The sequence below is a fragment of the Stigmatopora argus genome, chromosome 1 (genome assembly GCF_051989625.1).
Source record: "Stigmatopora argus isolate UIUO_Sarg chromosome 1, RoL_Sarg_1.0, whole genome shotgun sequence".
NCBI classification, from domain to species: Eukaryota; Metazoa; Chordata; class Actinopteri; order Syngnathiformes; family Syngnathidae; genus Stigmatopora; species Stigmatopora argus.
The window spans coordinates 2,281,630-2,302,634 of NC_135387.1; the positions used below are offsets into that span (position 1 = coordinate 2,281,630).

The 21,005-nt window shown below is 42.1% G+C and overlaps 1 protein-coding gene across 5 annotated transcripts in view; it reads left to right on the forward strand.

Moving 5' to 3' along the window:
* Positions 1 to 21,005, forward strand: part of abcc4 (ATP binding cassette subfamily C member 4 (PEL blood group)) — a 166,007-nt gene that overhangs the window by 120,382 nt on the left and 24,620 nt on the right. For all 5 annotated transcript variants that reach the window (XM_077597131.1, XM_077596960.1, XM_077596877.1 and 2 more), the window contains 6 exons: positions 15,737 to 15,887; positions 18,431 to 18,550; positions 18,623 to 18,733; positions 18,798 to 18,898; positions 19,497 to 19,688; positions 19,774 to 19,929. In XM_077597131.1, the coding sequence (XP_077453257.1) occupies positions 15,737 to 15,887; positions 18,431 to 18,550; positions 18,623 to 18,733; positions 18,798 to 18,898; positions 19,497 to 19,688; positions 19,774 to 19,929 (831 nt within the window). The remainder of the gene's footprint in view (positions 1 to 15,736; positions 15,888 to 18,430; positions 18,551 to 18,622; positions 18,734 to 18,797; positions 18,899 to 19,496; positions 19,689 to 19,773; positions 19,930 to 21,005) is intronic.

Genomic DNA, 21,005 nt, shown 5'->3' on the forward strand with positions numbered 1-21,005 from the left:
AAAGTCTGCACTCAAGTCAACAGAACAAAATTGTAAGACTATTATATTTGCCTTATTTTTGATTGGCTAAGCTAAGCTCGTGTGATATAATGATGTCCTAGATGTATTAAACCGTACTGTGCAGTACAGATTGTTGTATTACCTTTCCAATATTTGAGGAATTCTACAATTTCTTTTCATCCCATTCAAAATCCCTTTCACTGGATAAATGGTGATTCAAGGATCAGACAGACACTGTCTGAGTTAGATGAGAGAGGTCTTAAACTTTAATGACAGCATGATTTTATAAATAAAAATAAATGTCTACATAAAAAAATTATATCTAATGATAACCTGACATTTTGGGTCAAATTGGTTAAAATGACTGCTCGCCCTGATGCAGCAAACAGAACTTTCCAAGAAGTCGTGCAATGCATTTTCCAGGAATAATTGGTACTTCACCGGTTTATGTGATAAGAACCACAAAAACATGTTATACAAGTCGGACAACTGCTTATAGCCTTATTGCATGAATCTCCAATATTCCCTCCTTTTATAATTTCAACTACAAACACAATTGATTTGTAAAATTTATCAGTTGATGAATTCAAGTAGCACAAATCTCAATACTCAAAGATTCAGAAACGTTTTTCATTTTTTATTACTTTTATCCATATCAGTGTCCACATATTTCAACTTGTCCATTCATCAAATTAATTTTGCAAGTCTTAGATTAGATTGGATTAGATCAAAACTTTATTTCATCCCGTATTCGGGAAATTTCCTTGGTTGCAGTAGCAAGACAGACACAGAAGACATTGTAGACCTAGGTAAAAAACTGGAGCCACATGAAGTCAACAAGGTGGGGACCTTCTGCAGACTAAGACTGAGGTTAAATATGCAGAATCACTCTTTCAAGCAGATCCACACAGTCCCTCGGTAGTCTGGAGGCTTTAAAGATCATCTTCCTTGCCTAGATCCTCCGAAGCCCTCTTATTAGTACAAGTACCGGCAGCTCCTCCATCTGACCGGCGAGAGATCTCACGCTCCATAACAATTATGGAATGCTTGATCTGGAGCGTTGCCTCTTCTCCCAGCACTATCGTCCACTGCTCACAGCCGATCCCGCGTGCATGACAGCGGAGACATGGCTGAATGGTTCCAAAAAAGAACTAGCAGAAAGAAGCCAAGCTAACGGAACAAAGAAAGTTGTAAAAACATTAAAGTATAAAGCACAAAGTAAAGTAAAGAGGAGTGTATTAAGAAATATTAAAATGTAATTAAAAAAGATAGAAAGGCTGTAAAACACAAAAAACAAATAAGAATGGACAGAGCTACTGCCACCGGCTGCCACCTGACGGTGCCATCTTGGAGAAAAAAAAGATGAAAAACCTAGTGATCCTGCCATTCTGTCGATTATTCATGTCGCATTGATGTGTACTACCGCCCAGAGGTAGGTAGGTAGGTACACCTTTTCTGCGCACAGACTTCACATTCTTCTAAAACATCATTCACCTCGATACACATTTGCTATCTTCCCTCTAGCAACTCAGTTAACTGCGCAGAACATGGCTGATCACATCTCTGCTTTAGCTGTCAGGAAATTGCTTCCCTCCTGCTTAATGACCGCAAACGAGATAATCTCTATAGCAAGATTCATCCACAAAGTATGTCACTTCTGCATCGTACAAAGGAGCGGATTCCAAATCTGGTCGCAATTTTGGATATTTCGTTGCCTCTAATACACACTCCTTGGCCTCACCTTCATAATCGAATGGCATAGTGTCAGTGGGATTTACTTTCACACATCTTTTGATTGTCACATCCGGGTACGACAACAACGGCAAGTATTGATAGCATCAAGCCTGGATTATCACCAATCTGTTTTGATTGATCAATTGGGAAATTTCATGTGTTGACCACTACTGGATCCAAGTACAAAAATAATGTTTTGCAATTGTCCGGTGTAGCTAATGCAGAAGCTGTTTGCATTTCATGTTTGATTGTTTCAAACGCAATCCTGGACTCGTTATTCCAGCTCAGTGGGACCTTTACTGTTTGGTTGCCGCCCTCCTTTGTTAATTCTCTCACTGGCACTGTTTATCCACCTTGAACTGAAGCTGTTCATCCCCAAAAAAGTGCTCATCTGACCCACTGTAAAAGGAAGTGGCGCGTTACTCTCTCCTTCCAAGCGAGAAGGTGCCAGTAAAATTTTCCCATTACAATCTGGGGCTGGCAATACTGTATCTTTGCCAAGGAAGTTTTATGTCACCCCTCAGCATGACTGTTGATAGGTTCACCAATAGGCATTCCCAAAATACACGCATAAATAAAGAGAAAATAAAGTCTTCTGGATTTTTTTTACTTGCAATGCAAACGAACCGTTGATGTCAAGTCCCCACTCCGTTCTGCCTCACACACCTTTTTTATTGTTTATTAAATTCAAGGGCACTAGTTACAGTGGGGCAAATAAGTATTTAGTCAACCACCAATTGTGCAAGTTATCCTACTTGAAAAGATTAGAGAGGCCTGTAATTGTCAACATGGGTAAACCTCAACCATAAGAGACAGAATGTGGGGGAAAAAACCATTAAATCACATTGTTTGATTTTTAAAGAATTTATTTGCAAATCATGGTGGAAAATAATTATTTGGTCAATACCAAAAGCTCATCTCAATACTTCCAATACTTTGTTATGCACCCTTTGTTGGCAATAACGAAGGCCAAACGTTTTCTGTAACTCTTCACAAGCTTTTCACACACTGTTGCTGGTATTTTGGCCCATTCCTCCATGAAGATCTCCTTTAGAGTAGTGATGTTTTGGGGCTGTCGTTGGGGAACACGGACCTTCAACTCCTTTCACCGATTTTCTATGGGGTTGAGATCTGGAGACTGGCTAGGCCACTCCATGACCTTGAAATGCTTCTTACAAAGCCACTCCATTGTTGCCCTGGCTGTGTGTTTGGTTTGGATGACTTTATTCATCCCGTAGTCGGGAAATTTCGTTGTCACAGTAGCAAGGGGTGAGGATGCAGAAATAGGAAAGGCATTTTAGACATAAATAGATAGGTAATAAGTGGGTCAATAAATAAATACATGAATAAATATATAAATAAATAAGCGTGTTGCTGAAATATATATGTATACATATATACATATATATATATATATATATATATTATATATATATACATACATATGGTATATATATGTATGTATGTATATATATTATATATATACATACATATGGTATATATATGTATATATATATATACATACAAATAAGCACATATATACATACATATATGCATGCATGCATACGGTAGGTCTTAAAACACAGCCATTTTTTTGTTAAAGAGCCTGACAGCTGATGGGAAGAAGGATCTGCGGAAGCGCTCCTTCCTGCAATGAGGGTGAAGCAGTCTATTGCTGAAAGAGCTTCGGAGAGACTCCACAGACTCATGAAGGGGGTGGGAGGTGCTGTCCATGATGGACATCATCCTGGTCAGCATCCTCCCCTCTCCCACTTCCTCCACAGAGTCCAAAGGACAGCCCAGAACAGAGCTGGCCCTCCTGACAAGCTTATTCAGCCTGTTCCTGTCCCTCTCCGTGCTCCGGCATCCCCAACAGAGCACTGCATAGCAGCAGTGTCCTGCACACTCCAAAGGACCGTAGACTCCTCAGTAGGTAGAGGCGGCTCTGGCCCCTTTTGTACAGGACATCTATGTTTGTGGACCAGTCTAGTTTGTTGTTGAGGTCAACACCCAGGTACTTCAAATTCTCCACGATTTCAATGTCTGTACCCTGGATGTTCACCTGAGTGGTCTGTTGAGGATTCCTCCGAAAGTCGATGACCATTTCCTTTGTCTTACTGGTGTTGATGTAGAGGTGGTTTTGCCTACACCAGTCAACAAAGGCTGTGATGACTCCCCTGTACTCCAGGTCGTTCCCGTCAGTCACTCGTCCAACAATAGCGGTGTCGTCAGAGAACTTCTGGAGGTGGCAGGTGTCTGTATTATGTTTGAAGTCTGATGTGTAGAGGGAGAAGAGGAGTGGGGAGAGCACTGTGCCTTGTGGGGCCCCCGTGCTGCAAGCTACAACATCAGACGTACAGTCCTGAAGTCTCACATATTGTGGTCTGTCCGTGAGGAAGTCGATGATCCATGCGGCTAGGTGGTTCCTTACTCCAGCCTCTTCCAGTTTCCCTCTCAGTTGGGATCATTGTCATTCTGAAAGACCCAGCCACGTCTTATCTTCAATGTCCTTGCTGATGGAAGGAGATTTTCACTCAAAATCTCTCGATACATGGCCCCATTCATTCTTTCCTTTACACAGATCAGTCGTCCTGGTCCCTTTGCAGAAAAACAGCCCCAAAGCATGATATTTCCACCCCCATGCTTCACAGTGGGTATGGTGTTCTTCGTATGTAATTTTCCAAGATGGCGCCGTTCACGCGGGAGCCCGTATGTTTAAGCTGGTGTATGTTTTGCCATGCCTGGCTGTGTATTGGTGCGGTGCGTCTTGTGTGTGTGTTAAATAAAGAAATAGCACTCGTTACTGAGACTGCGCCTTTAAATGCGGTGCACCATATAGTCGTGAAAATACGGTACTTATTTTGGCCTTTTGCCGGGAAATCGCACTTTGTGGAGTAGCACCACCAATTTTGTCATACGCAGCTGGGTATGATGACAATTAGGCTTTTGACGAATCAATGATGATGACAAAGCCTATGTCTGATTATTATTATTAATTCCCGAGGACACCATCCATATTCCACACTCTGGAAGGTCGGGATCCACCTGGCTTTCTTTAGTCGATCTTAGAACCGTGAGGCCGATGGGCTAACACTAGTCTGTCTATTTGGCTTGTTTACCTATACATCAGTGACATGCAAATTTTCATCACAAGTGGAGACTACCATCCCCACTGAGGCTTCTTGGCACCTCACCCCCTTTTGCTGTCCTATCAGCAAAATAATTCCCAAAGGAAATAGGTAATTATTGGATTAGATATGTGCGCCACACATTTACAAATAGAAATTTGTTTTGGAAGTCCAATTGCAGCCATTAGTCGTCACAGTCAGTCCGCATCAGCACAGTGGCTGTGATTAACCCTTGGTTTACCAAAAATGCAATAATGGTGTCAATGCTATCAGTTTAGCTCTTTGTACAATTGATGTACTGGTAGGTGTTTTTTCCTGTTTGGCATTGCTGCCTGTCACACTTCCTCCCCAGTGCCCATGGGTCAGCTGCAGGGTCATCAGCCAGGATCCACCGTTCATTGATGTTTCGCTCCTTTAATCCTGGAACATCTCCTGGTGGTGGAGTGAAAATAACCTTTCACTTGGCATGTCCCATTGATACATTTTAGTGTTTGATAAAATGACCCACAAATTGTTGCCAATATGCCATAATATTGTCAATTTTCTCATCCCTTTTTCTCTAACCAACTAATCCCTCATGTTAAAGAATTTTTGAACAAACCACCCATTCAAAAATATTATTAATAAATATTTTATCCTCCGAAAACTATTTTTTTCCTTTTAATATGAAATAGGTGAAAAACCCAATCTAAATTATGCTCACGCCTTCTAAGAGCCCCTCGAAATCAGCAAATCTCCAAAAAAGACAACTTGTTCTGTTACCAAAAGTAACCGCAAAACCCTGCATTTCCCGCAGACCATGTTTTGCTGTTATTTTGAAATGCTCAACACGCTCTTATCCGCTAACTGTGAGAGTTAGACTCACTGCAAAAAGCAAGATTTCTCCTCTCACACACAGCGTATCTGTCCTAAATTCCTTGATATTTTGCTCTGTTTACAAATGCCTCCCCAGCGAGTTATCATGTTTGAAATGTCACTTTTTAGCTGTGGTTATTACATTTTAGGGAAGACTACCATTAGTCTATAGTAAGCTAAATTCCCATCCAGTTTTGATAGGTTCACCAATAGGCATTCCTAAATATAGGCATTCTCAAATGCACGCATAAAAAGCGAATAGACAATCTTCTGGATTTCTTCTTGCAAGGAGAGCAGAACTGGTTATGCTGAGTCCCCGCTCTGTTCTGGCCTCACACGCTTCTTTTCTTGTTTATTAAAAACCTTGGATGGCCAGTGAGACACAGGCACTCATTAAATGCCATAACACCACCTTCAGGTCATGGGATAAGTTACAATACAGAGCTGCCAGAGCAGACCTGAAGAGAGGCATTAAAAAAGCCAAGGCAGCATATATAAGGAAAATTGAGGAGCACTTCACAGAAAATAACCCAAAGAAGATGTGGCAGGGAATACGACACATTACCAATTACAATGACAATAATTGGATTGGATTGGATTGGATAACTTTATTCATCCCGTATTCAGGAAATTTCGTTGTCACAGTAGCAAGAGGGTGAGGATGCAAGAATTGGAAAGGCATTTTAGACATAAATAGATGGGTAATAAGTAAGTTAATAAATAAATACATGAATAAATAAATAAATATAAATAAGATACGAGCTTAATCCGTTCCGGGACTGAGCTCGTATGACAAGATTCTCGTAACTCGAGCGGAAGTTTCCCATTGAAATGAATGGGAAACAAATTAATTCGTTCCAACTCTCTGAAAAAAACACCAAAAACAGGATATTGGATTGAAAAAAATGTTTTATTTCTTATAATTCGCCATATATTGACAAAGTAATAAATAACGAGTGGCTTAATATAAATAAAGGGTTTAATCTAACTAAAATTGGGCGGATTTCGCCGAGGGGAGAGGGGCACAAAAGGGGCGGGGGGCTTCGGGTTTTTTTTTTCCACACAACGCACTCGTAAACGGAACAAACACTCCACCCTCACGTTCGCTATCGATGGGCTGTTTGCTGTCGTACTATTCCCTTCAAAATATTCCGAAAATGATGCACACAAATGTCCTCACAATCGGATAACGCACGACCACTTGCCAACGAGCAGCAGTCTTTTATCAGCGATCGCGCCGCTGCTCATGGGAGCTTCGGGGGCGCTGGCTAGCGGCTCCTTTTAGCTTGTAGCATCTGTGTTCGCATCCCCTCGAACGGCGCCTATGATAGAGTTGCTACCGGGGATGCTGTTGCGAGCCAGTGCCCCTGATGTTCTAATGAGCAGCCAACGAGAAGTAATATAATACTCCTCGTATTAGATAAAAATAACAGGAAATGCAGCAGCTGAGCTTAGCCACGTATTGATTGTGGGTAAAGTATTATTTTGAGTGCCATTGCCTGTCGACGTTGTGTGCACGAGTATACTTCATTACCCAGAAAGCCCTCTTTTCCCCGCGCATGCGCGTTGTGCGTTTACTGGTCTGAATAACTCATCCGGTGCTCGTAAATATTGTTATACACGAAAGATATGCAAAAAAAAATGCCATGGCCACCTGGCTTGGTCGCATCATGAAATTTTGACCGCATCACATACACATAGATGTACATGCATGCATACGGTAGGTCTTAACACTCGGCCATTTTTTTTGTTAAAGAGCCTGACAACTGATGGGAGGAAGGATCCGCGGAAGCGCTCCTTCCTGCAATGAGGGTGCCGCAGTCTATTGCTAAAGGAGCTTCGGAGGGACTCCACAGACTCATGCAGGGGGTGGCAGGTGCTGTCCATGATGGACATCATCCTGGTCAGCATTCTCCGCTCTCCCACTTCCTCCACAGAGTCCAAAGGACAGCCCAGAACAGAGCTGGCCCTCCTGACCAGCTTATTCATCCTGTTCCTGTCCCTCTCCGTGCTCCCGCATCCCCAACAGAGCACTGCATAAAACACTGTAGATGCCACCACAGTATAGGAGAAAGTCCTCAACAGTGTCCTGCACACTCCAAAGGACCGTAGACTCCTCAGTAGGTAGAGGCGGCTCTGGCCCCTTTTGTACAGGGCATCTATGTTTGTGGACCAGTCTAGTTTGTTGTTGAGGTGAACACCCAACTTAAAATTCTCCACAATTTCAATGTCTGTACCCTGGATGTTCACCTGAGTGGTCTGTTGAGCATTCCTCCAAAAATCGATATATATATATATATATATATATATATATATATATATATATATATATATATATATATATATATATATATATATATATATATATATATATGTATATATATATGTATATGTATATATATATATATATATGTATATATATATATATATATGTATATATATAATAATGTGTCTGTTAACGCAGATGCCTCACTAGCAGAGGAACTGGACCGTTTCTTTGCCCGCTTTGAGACTGACAAATCGGATTCAGTCTCAACACATCAACCACCTTGCAGCAGTACACTGAAGCTTGAGGAACATGAAGTGAGACATATACTGCGGACTGTGAACACCAGGAAGGCTGCTGGCCCTGACGGAGTACCTGGCAAGGTGCTCAAAGCCTGTGCTGACCAGCTGACTGGGGTTTTCACAAAGATTTTCAATTGTTCCCTGCAACAATCCATCATCCATCCTGCCCGATATCTGCCACCATTATCCCTGCCCCTAAAAAGCCAACCATTGACTGCCTGAATGATTATAGGCCTGTTGCACTTACGCCTGTGATCATGAAGTGCTTTGAAAAGTTGGTCGCCCGCCACATCAGGGATACAATCCCTCCCTCATTTGACCCTCACCAGTTTGCTTATAGAGCAAACAGGTCCACTGAGGACGCCATCGCCATAGCTCTACACACAGCACTGAGCCACCTGGAGCTCCATGGAAACTATGTGAGGATGCTTTTCATTGACTATAGCTCAGCCTTCAACACTATAATACCGGACATTCTGGCTGACAAACTCTCCCACCTTGGACTATCCTCTTGCATCTGCTGCTGGATTAAGAACTTCTTAACCAACCATCCACAAACTGTTAGACTTGGTCCCCACCTCTCTTCCTCCTTTACACTGAGAACTGGCTCCCCTCAAGGCTGGGTACTGAGTCCTCTTCTATACTCCCTGTACACATACGACTGTACACCGACCCACCACTCTAACTCCATCATCAAATTTGCCGATAACACCACTGTGGTCGGACTCATCTCGGGGGGATGAGTCTGCCTACAGAGATGAGGTCAACAAACTGTCTCTGTGGTGTTTGGTGAACAATCTCACACTGAACACCACAAAAACTAAAGAAATAATCCTGGACTTTCGCAAACGCAGCACAGATCTGGCCCCACTCCTCATAAATGGAGTATGCGTAGACAGGGTCCAGTCCTTCAAATTCCTGGGGGTCCACGTCACGGTCAAGCTCTCCTGGTCTACCAACACCACGGCAGTGGTGAAGAAGGCCCAGAAACGACTCCATTTCCTGAGGGTACTCAGGAGGAACAACTTGGACACTAAGCTTCTGGTACCCTTCTATAGAGCCTTTGTGGAGAGCGTCGTGGCATACTGCATTACAGTGTGGTACGCTGGAAGCACGGCAGCAGGCAGAAAAGCCATGCAGAGAGTGATCAACACCGCCCAGAAGATCATCGGCTGCTCTCTGCCCTCACTGGATGACATTGCCAGCCCTCGCTACCTCAGCAGAGCCAGGAACATTGTTAGGGACCCATACCACCCTGGTCCCAACCTGTTCCAGCTGCTGCCCTCTGGCAGACGCTACAGGTCTCACAAAGCACGGACAAATAGACCTAGGGACAGTTTTTTTCCCACAGCCATCAGGACTCTGAACCTTAGTACGACACACAATCCTTTCTGTGCAATAACTTCGGGGTGTGCAATAACAATGCAATATCTTAGATTGTGCAATATTTTAGAATCTACCTTGCCAGGACGTGACTTTTTATATTACTTATTTAGGTTTTTACTGGAAAAACGCATTTTGTGGAGTAGCACCACCAATTTCGTTATACGCAGCTGTTTATAATGACAATAAAGGCTTTTGATTTGATTTGATTAACTTCATGGACCCAAGTTACAATGGACGTCTCAACTCTCAAGGGAGGGGTGGGAAACAGAAGTGAGATGTCAATATAGTCAAAACAAATGAAGGTTTGAAAGGCATGTGCAGCTCAAGGTGTTCAGCTCAAGGTGTTTTGAATCTTCTTTGTTTAGTCCACTCCAAGCAGTCCAAGGTGTTTAGTCTAACTAAGGTTCTCAGGAGCAAAGCATTTACTTCGTTGCAAGCAACCATAAACTAAATTTAATAGTAAGTTAAGCATATTCTTCATTGCAAGCCAATATATAATCCTCTAATGATAATGAGCAAAATTTAATAGTAAAGCAAAGCACTCTTCATTGCAAGCAAATATATAATAACGTAAAACTAATAATCCGAACAGGTTTCCAACCACATACACAATTGGCCGAGACTCCATAATCTCAGAAATGCTGCAAGCACAACTTTATCCCATAGCAAAACCCTTTTTTTTTCTTTTGCACAAAAAAAGTTTACTTCAGCATCTTGCATAAAACGTGAAAAAACTCACGTTCCCATCACTGCTCGCTCGGGGCACAGCCATCTTACCTAGGTGGGGGGCGGCCATCTTAGCTAGGGCACTGCCATCTGAACCTAGTTAAACGTACTCTGACTGGCCAGATGCGAGTAGCCTTGATTTTGAAATAAAACAAAATTCCACTTTGATTTTTTTCCGTTTTATTTTTTTTTCGAAAGTGATAACTATTGGAGTAATATGAACCATCGAAAGAATTGAGATAATTTTACTTTAGAAGCAATATGGCTGCCACAACATCTTAAACTTCTGGTAAGAAAATTTTAATTTCTGTAATTAGGAATCAGGTTGTCATCAAGGTAGACTTTTTTTTTCCAAATTGAATCATATGATATTTTGCATTTAGAAAGACGGACGGGCATATTAACTTATGCAATTGACCCTAATAATATGCTTTTGATTCATACTGTATATCAGAAATACCACTTGTGATGATTTTTCTTAAGATTTTCCCTTCAAAGTAATACATTTGTACTCCCTATTAAAACCATGAACATGGAGATGAAAATTGGGAATCAGGGGGCGGCTTAGTCGAGCAGGCATCTTAAATACGGTACATTAGATCACAGCTGTGAGAACACTGGGAGACAGAAAAAGGAGAAGAAAAGAAAAAAAACATGAAGACAGGAATGTAATTTGAGTGCACTTATAACCAATTTAGAACACCGGAGAGAGTTACAGTAATACCTTGACATACAAGTGCCCCGACATACGAGCAATTTGAGACACAAGTAAAATTTCGAGTAAATATTTACCTTGAGATACGAGACAAATTTTGATATACGAGCATACAGCCGACGCGAGAGGCTGCTGTCTTTCTTCCTGCAACTCCCTCGTGTAAATGTCTCTACGAGCGTTGCATTTTTTTCAGTGTTTTTTTTCCTTAGTCAGTGCAGAATAGTGTACGCGTGGCGGAGCTTGCTCGCCAATATGATAGGAGTATACTACTTCCCGTTGGCAAGTGGTCGTGCGTTATCCTGTTGTGGGGACATTTGTGTGCATCATTTTCGGAATATTTTGAAGGGAAGACAAAAGCAAACAGCTGAAAGTCAGGGTGTAGGCGGGGCAAATAGACCCAACCCGGGACAAGAAAGGTATAAACATTTAAAACAAAATTATAATTCAAGTTTAGTGTAAGGTTAGATTAAAACTTATTTTTCAGTGTCTGTATCGTAATCCAAGTTCATTTAAAGTTGTTTATGTTACGAGCGCGTTGCTGTGCACAAAGTCTCTCTCTCCCGCTGTCCCTCTTTCTCTCCCCTCCGCAAAAGCCGTCTAATTGTAGTACTATTAAACATCATAACCACTAGTTATTTGTTACTCTGTTAATAGATCGTGAATTAGAACAAATAAAAATGCCATTCCTTTTTGGTGTTTTTTCAGAGGGTTGGAATGAATTAATTAGTTTTTTTTTTGTTCATTTCCATGGGAAATGTGAATTTGAGATACGAGTGAATCGACATACGAGCTCAGTCCCGGGAACTCATTAGGCTCGTATCTCACATACCACTGTATGTCTGTATGTCTTTTCACTATTAAAACACTCCTTTGTATGAATCAAATGTAACACTTATAGGCATATGAAGACTATAATATCATCTCATTTTCCTAACCGCTTTATCCTCATTAGGGTTGCAGGGGGGGCTCGAGCCAATAACAGCTGTCTCCAGTCCAGAGGCGGGGACACCCTGAATTGGTGGCCAGCTTATCGCAGGGCACAAGAAGACAGACAATCATGCACACGCACACCCATATCTAGGGGTAATTTAGAGTGTCCATTTTGGGATGTGGGAGGAAACCGGAGTACCTGGAGGAAACCCACGCAGGCCCGGGGAGAACATGCAAACTCCACACAGGTGAACTGACCTGGACTCGATGCGCTAACCACTCGCGCCACCGGCTGCCCAAGACTACAGTGGTACCTCGACATACGAGCAATTTGAGATACGAGTAATATTTGGGGCAGATATTTATCTTGAGATACGAGACAGATTTTGATATACGAGCATACAGCGGACGTGAGAGGCTGCTCATAAGAACATCATTTGCATTGTCTTTCTGGTCGCAACTCCCTCGTGTAATGTCTCTGTGGTCGCAACTCCCTCGTGTGATGTTTCTACGAGCACTGGCGGCGCGTTGCATTTTTTCAGTGTTTTTTTTCCCGTTAGTCAGTGCGACTGGCGTATATACTACTTCTCGTTGGCAAGTGGTTGTGCGTGATCCTATTGTGAGGACATTTGTGTGCATCATTTTCGGAATATTTTGAAGGGAATACAAAAAAATGGGCACTGCCACTGTTTCAGCGTAGATTTTGATATTTTTATGAGCTTTTTTATACTTCAGAAAAAATCTGCTGTGAAGCTGTGAAGTGAAGAGGGATCAGAGTATATACTTTAAGTACTGTACTCAGTGAAAATAGTTCCTTTACATTTAATTTAAATATAAATACCAATGTTATTGGAAGTTTAAATCTAATCCCTCTTCGTCTGATTCAAGAGGCATTGAATCCTCGATGGAATCTTAAGGAGGCGACGTAGGGAAGTTTTTCAGGAGGAGCTTTTGCGAAAGATTTTTGGCGCACAAGGAAGATGCTGATGGGGGTAGTGACCGCTGTTTGCTTTGCACAAGGACATGAAACTGTCGATTGCCATATTCGATGGCTATGACCATGTTGTCATCAATCTCCAGGACCCGTAGTTGCAAACTGCTTGCCAAATGGAAAATTTCTTGTGATTTCACAAAGACACGTTCTTCATCTTTATTGCTGTCATTTAGGGGAAATTAAACTTCCACTTCGATCCTCTGCACTGTCCTGCCATCTTACCCGTCCAGAGAGCTCTATTTCGGACCAGGGCGACGACGTCTGCTGTAACGTCGCCCGGAGCTTGCACTTTGAAACATTTCTGGGAAATTCCACCATCAGCGCCGCGATCCTGAGGCTCCCGGGCATCCAGTCTGCTGAGCGAGCTCTATTTTACGTTAAGGGTGAGGGCGTCCGCCGTAAGGTACCCGGAGCTTGCATTTTTGAAAAAAATGACCTTCAACAAGGCTCCCTGCCGTCCAGTCCACTGAGTGAGCTCTTTCGGTTAAGGGCGACGGCGTCCGCCCTAAGGTCGCCCGGGGCTCGCATTTCTGAAAAAGATCCACCCTCACCGAGGCTCCTTGCCATTCAGTCTGCTCAGTGAGCTCAATTTTCTGATAAAAGTGAGGGCCGCTGCCCGCCATTTTTTTCCTTCGGTGCGGAGTTGAGTGACAGTCCCCTGTCTTCTCCCATTTTCTGATTGTCAGGCGGAAGCCAAGGAAATTATTTCAACTTGGGAGTTACAGTGAATTTTGAAACTTTTCTGAACATTTTTTATTTGGATACTAAATATAAAAAAACTGTGATGTACTGAAGCCGCGAATGTTGCAAGTGGTGAAGGATAACAGTCGCATGTATTTCAAACATGAATAATTAGTTGCATTTTTGAGTGATACAAGCACATGCCAACTACCGGCACCAGACGGGGAACACCCTGAAGTGTACAAGTAGATGGACAATTATTCAAATGCCCACCAGAAACCGGAGCACCGGGAGAAAACCCACGCAACGGTGCACGGTTGTCCATCTCCTTGTGCCCTACGATCGGCTGGCCACCGATTCAGGGTGTCCCCTGCCTCTGGTTCCGAGTCAGCCTGGATAGGCTCCAGCACCCCCGTGACCCTAATGAGGATAAAGCGGTTCAGAAAATGAATGAATGAAAGTTTTCCATGGTCTAATTAGGCCAAATATAAACTTGGTACGTTTAAGGTCTGCGCTTTCAAGTCTTGTTGATGGCAGCGCTCAATGTGAAATGGTTTTTTTTTTACAGCTGTGTTAATATATAAAGCAGAACACTGCAGTAGGAAAAGTGCAAACATAAACTCTGAAGAAAATGTGTTTAAAAAAAGAGAAAGAAAACAAATGATATTTTGAATTATTTCACTTGTCAACTATGGCGTTATGTCCTCTTCTGTGACCAATAAGATGAGTAGGATTTTTACATTGACATACTCGTTGGCAGTGTTTTTGACAGGGCATTGGTCACAAAGCAAGAGAGGCGGGGAACACGTTTCACTCCATATTCTCCTGTAAGCTTAATACTGAACCTATTGCTTTTTCTATAATCCTTATAAGGTGTGATTTATGGATGGATGTTTGTGTGTGTTTGTGTGTTGACCCAATGTAGTTGTAAGGTAGGACGCCTTTCCACGTCATTTGCAAACGTCATTTTTGGAAAGAATTTCAGCCAGCGAGTTTCCAGGTCCTCCCGGAACACTTTTTTTTCTGTTGTGACGGGAATTATAAAACATCCACCCATCCATAAATCACGCTTGATCTATTCTATAATCAATATAAATTTATGGATGGATGGGTGGGTGGTCGTGTGTGTGCACCTGGAAACTCGCTGGTGGACATTCTTCCGAAAATGACGTTTTTTAATGAAGTGGAAAGGCATCCTACCTTAAAACTGCACCATCGTGTCTCGCCGAGTCTTCTCGCCACGACAGGGAAAAATGTGTTTTCGGGGAGCATAGAATAGATAAAGCGTGATTTATGGATGGGTGGATGTTTTATGTTAACATTCTCTCGCTACCTCTGTCCAAACTGTGCACCGTAGAGAGGTGAATTTTTTTATGGTGGCTAGAAACGGCTGTCGGATCCTAATACACGAGTAATTGTATTTCTTTATGAACTGCGCAACAGCACCGCTATTTTGTGACTTTTTATTTTTTGTCATATTTTCACTTTGGTTTACAAGATTTTAACAAAAATAACATCCAAACATTGCTTAAATAGGTAACATTTGTCATCCTTTCTTTTGAAATTAACCGTCAGTTTGCCTTACTTTTTCCTAAAAACATACTCCTGCTTCTGTATACCTGTACATAATTGTATACACGTTTGCTGTTCTATGCGTGTAACTGAAATTTTACTTTCTCATCTAACTCATTTTTCAAAAGAGAATTTTTTATAGCGCAACAACTTTGGTTCTAAACAAGCAGGGGAGACCGGCGAAGGCGGGCCCCCCTGCTTGTTTCTCAATATAGGGAGATTCAGTTTTTTTAAAATAATACTTGTTGACAAAAATATGAAGTATGCATATCAGTTACCAATTTCACTGGAACAGCACACTATTTGACAGCCATTGACAAATTTGTCAGCTGATTTTCAAAGGTTTTTGGCAATCTGTGCAAATCAATTTCAAACTTGTTAAACATACTGCTATTCCTTATTAATAGCTTTAGTTGCATTATTTCTATTAATTATTTCTATCCTCAGGTTTTTCTGCAAATCCTTGGAGTGGTTGCTGTGGCAGCGGGTGTGATCCCCTGGATTCTCATTCCTGTGTTTCTTCTACTCATATTCTTTCTCTTCCTCCGACGCTACTTTCTGGAGACCTCCAGAGACATCAAACGTCTTGAATCCACAAGTGAGTGTGTCTGAAGGTACCCGGTCGTTTCGTCGAAAGACGTTTGGTCGATGGACGTTTGGTCGACGGACATTTCGTCGAACGGACGTTTCGTCGCCGGGTTCGCTCGCTCTCTAAATTATAATCATGAGAGAGAGAGAGAGAGAGAGTTTACTGTTGAAAGCAATCAACCAGGTAATCTCTCGCTCTCAGAATTATAATCAACTACTTTTACTACCATTGTAATAACGCAGCAGTCAACATGAATCGGACGTCTACCGCCGTCAATGGCAGACGGACGTCCGGCTGCCATTGACGGCGGTAGACGTCCGGTGAACCTTCCTTCTCTCTATAACTTGCAATACAGCAAGGTGTTGAAATACTTTATATGGTCATTTTTATCAAACAAATAAAAGTCTTAGTATACTTTTAGCCCGGAACTTTGACATATTAAAGTTCATGTTAACTGCTGCGTTATATATCCACTTGATGGAGCTCTAATAACAGAAATAGCATCTGCACCTCAGTCAACATGAATCAGACGTCTACCGCCGTCAATGGCAGCCGGATGTCCGTCTGCCATTGACGGCGGTAGACGTCCGATGAACCTTCATTCTCTCTATAACTGGCAATACAGTGAGGTGTTGAAATACTTTATATGGTCATTTTTATCAAACAAATAAAAGTCTTAGTATACTTTTAGCCCGGAACTTTGACATATTAAAGTTCATGTTGACTGCTGCGTTATATATCCATTTGATGGAGCTCTAATAACAGAAATAGCATCTGCACCTCAGTCAACATGAATCGGACGCCTACCGCCGTCAATGGCAGCCGGACGTCCGTCTGCCATTGACGGCGGTAGACGTCCGATGAACCTTCCTTCTCTCTATAACTTGCAATACAGCAAGGTGTTGCAATACTTTATTTGGTCATTTTTATCAAACAAATAAAAGTCTTAGTATACAGTGGTACCTCGTCATACGACCGCTCGTCATACAAAATGCTCGTCTTACGGGGGAAATTTCGATCGAATAATTCGCCCGTTATGCGGTCAAAATTTCGTGATGCGACCAAGCCAGGTCTTTTTTGCATGTCTTTCGTGTATAACAATATTTACAAGCACGGAACTAATTAATTCAGACGAGTTTCTCATACGACCAGGAAACTCACAACGCGCATGCAAAAAGAGGGCTTTCTGGGTAATGAAGTATACTCCTGCACACATTACCCATAGGCAATGGCAACCTTTCTCAGAATAAAACTTCATTACCCACAATCACTACGTGGGAAGCTCAGCTATGTCATTTCCTGTTATTCTTTCTTAGGAAAGGTCCCGCCATCGTTCCTTAAAGACTATTTCTCGTTGGCAAGTGGTCGTGCGTTATCCTATTGTGAGGACATTTGTGTGCATCATTTTGGGAATATTTTGAAGGCAATACAACAGCAAACAGTCCATCGATAGCGAACGTGAGGGCCGAGGCGTAGCAAACCGCCAACCCGAAAAACGAAGGTAACAAAAGTTTACAACAAAATTAGAATTCAGTTTTGTGTAAAGTTACGTTAAACGTATGTTTGAGTGTCTGTATATATTAATCCAAGTTAATTTAAATTTGTTTGTTCCGTTTACGAGTGCGTTGTCGTGGAAAAAAAAAGAAACCCCCGCCCACGCCCCCAAACGTCTCTGTCTCCCGTCGGCGAAATCTGCCCAATTTTAGTTAGATTAAACACATTTTATTACTATTAAACCACTAGTTATGTGTTACTTTGTTAATAGATGGCGAATTAGAAGAAAAAAAAAATTCCAATCCAATATCCTGTTTTTGGTGTTTTTTCAGAGGGCTGGAACGAATTAATTTGTTTTCCATTCATTTCAATGGAAAACGTCCGCTCGAGTTACGAGAATCTCGTCATACGAGCTCAGTTCCGGAACGGATTAAGCTCGTATCTCGAGGTACCACTGTACTTTTAGCTTGGAACTTTGACATATTAAAGTTCATGTTAACTGCTGCGTTATATATCCACTTGATGGAGCTCTAATAATAGAAATAGCATCTGCACCTCAGTCAACATGAATCGGACGTCTACCGCCGTCAATGGCAGCCGGACGTCGGGCTGCCATTGACGGCGGTAAACGTCCGATGAACCTTCATTCTCTCTATAACTTGCAATACAGCAAGGTGTTGAAATACTTTATATGGTCATTTTTATCAAACTAATAAAAGTCTTAGTATACTTTTAGCCCGGAACTTTGACATATTAAAGTTCATGTTGACTGCTGTGTTATATATCCTTGATGAAGCTCTAATAACAGAAATAGCATCTGCACCTCAGTCAACATGAATCGGACGTCTACCGCCGTCAATGGCAGCCCGACGTCCGGCTGCAATTGACGGCGGTAGACGTCCGATTCATGTTGACTGAGGTGCAGGGACCAAACGTCCCTCGACCAAACGTCCCTCGACCAAACGTCCCTCGACCAAACGTCCGGTCACGGTGTCTAAATGACTTCGACACTTGGAGACTGAAAGATTCTCAAAACATGCACCTTGTGTCTTCTACAGCTCGGAGTCCAGTATTCTCGCACTTGTCCTCCTCTCTGCAGGGTCTGTGGACTATCCGAGCTTTCAGAGCAGAGAGTCGCTTCCAAAGGGCCTTTGACGGCCATCAGGATATGCATACAGGTTGTTTAAGGAGAGTTGTCTTGTTTGGTGGTTGAACAAACCCTAACTATTCAAGCTGTGCTCCTGAAACAGCTGCGTGGTTCCTTTTCCTGACCACATCTCGCTGGTTTGCCGTACGCCTCGATGGTATCTGCTCCCTCTTTGTGACGGTCACCACATTTGGCTGCCTAGTGCTCCGGGACCGTAAGGAAGTACAGAATACGTTTTGTTGGAAAAAAGGGTTTGTGAAACGTATTTATCCCGACAGGGCTGGATGCTGGATCTGTGGGTTTGGCTTTGAGCTACGCAATCAGTCTGATGGGCATGTTCCAGTGGGGGGTTCGGCAGAGTGCTGAAGTTGAGAACTTGGTAAGAGGCGAGAGATTCCAAAATTCCACAAAAGAAAACAGAATTGTTCCTTCCAACCAATATTAATTCACATGAAACGTTTCAAGTTTCATGTGATTTAATGTCGGTTGGAAGGAAGAATTCCGGTAGAAGTTGAAAAATAAAGATAGGGAATTTAGTTGGAGAAAATACACTTTGCCTTAAAAAACATTTAATTAAATTTCAGAGTCATCTGGTTATAGTACTGCAGGTCAAAACGTAGCCTAACTACGTTCATGCTGCAAGTCAGAAATTTTTCCGCCTGTATCAGACACGTACCTTGACTTTTCCATGCATTGTGAACAATCATAATTTGATTGACTTTGGAATGTGGGAGGAAACCGGAGTACCCGGAGAAAACCCACGCAGGCCCAGGGAGAACATGAAAACTCCACATAGGTGGACCAATCTGGTCCCCCACTGTGAGGACGACACGCTAACCACTCATCCGCCATGATTACTGTATATGAGAAAGAAAAATGTTTGTCATTATATTTGAATGTGCTCTAAATTTCAAGTTAATTCCAACTCATCCAAATTTGGTAGCATAAGAAGAAATATGTGCTCAACCTGTTAACAGATGACATCAGTGGAGAGGGTGGTGGAATACACTGAACTGGACAGCGAAGCCTCCTGGGAAACACAAAAGCGACCGCCTCCTGGTTGGCCCAGCAATGGAATGGTGACCTTTGACGGGGTCAGCTTTTCCTACAGTCCAGATGGCCCCAAAGTTTTGCACAATTTAAAAGTGACCTTTCAACCCAAAGATAAGGTCAGAGTTGTTATTGTCAATAAGGTTTCAACATAATATCAATGATAGCTGTTAAAGCTGATCCGATGATGATTTCTGATATAAGGTGGGCATTGTGGGTCGGACGGGTGCTGGGAAAAGCTCTTTGGTATCGGCCCTGTTCCGCCTCTCTGAACCCGAAGGGGACATCTACATTGACGGAGTGTTGACTTCTCTGCTGGGCCTTCATGACATGCGTCAGAAGATTTCGATCATTCCTCAGGTACTTGATAGACCGATGTTTTCCCACCTTTTTTGAGCTGAGGTAGACTTTTTGCATTGACACACCCAGAGCTGCCAACTTCTCTGGAATTTCCGGAGTTTACCCGGACAAGCAACGCAAACTCCGGGACTCCGGATAACCTTCCTAAACTCCGGAAACCCCAAAAAATTGTCACTTACATTTTTTAAGCAACTATTTCGGCAAAGTACCAAATTTACAATTTAAATGCCTCGAATTTTACACCATCGCTACGGCTTCCGCATTTGATTCAACTGCACTGTAAACCGGATCAACTCGGTAACACGAGTGCATTGTGAATCATCCGAATTACAAGTTATGACAAATGATTCGTCTTGTGCGACTTCAGCGTGGCAATCAATTCGGACTTGATTGCCTCTATCACTTTACCATTGTCGTCTTCGTTTTTTTCATAAAGGAAGTAAGTATTATTAAGACTGACTAAACCACCAGTCTTTTGTTTTGAAAACAATCCTAACATTTCCGGGGGTTTTCTAAAGGAAGTAGGCGTACACAGCACTGGTAAGTCTTATCAATATGCCTGCTTGGGTTAAGCGCCTAAATGATGGCAATTTGGATGAAACTTCTAATAAGAAACCCAGACACTCGCAGAAGTTTATTGGTTCGTATTCGACGAAATATCCCATGTTGAAACCGTCTCCAAAAGGACCATCATTTGCACATTGCACAACATTCATGTGTGACTTCAGTGTGACACGTGGTGGAATTACTCACTGTAAAACGCATATAGAAGGACCCAAACACAAAGATAAATTTTCATTATGCTATACTTTTTCAATAGTTTGCAAAAACACAATATTTCAATTAATGTGAAAACATGATAATTCCAGATTTATTTAAATTGTCTTACGTTATTTTTTTTTACATTTTATATCGATTTTGCATGAATCGCATTGACAAGGGTACTCCTGAAATGGGGTCGACGGAGGTTGGCAGCTCTACACACCACATCTAGAAATCTTCAAATTTAAACTATCTCGACTATATTAACAATATAAAGTCGTTTTCATCAAGGTTTTATTACCAGGAATCAAATA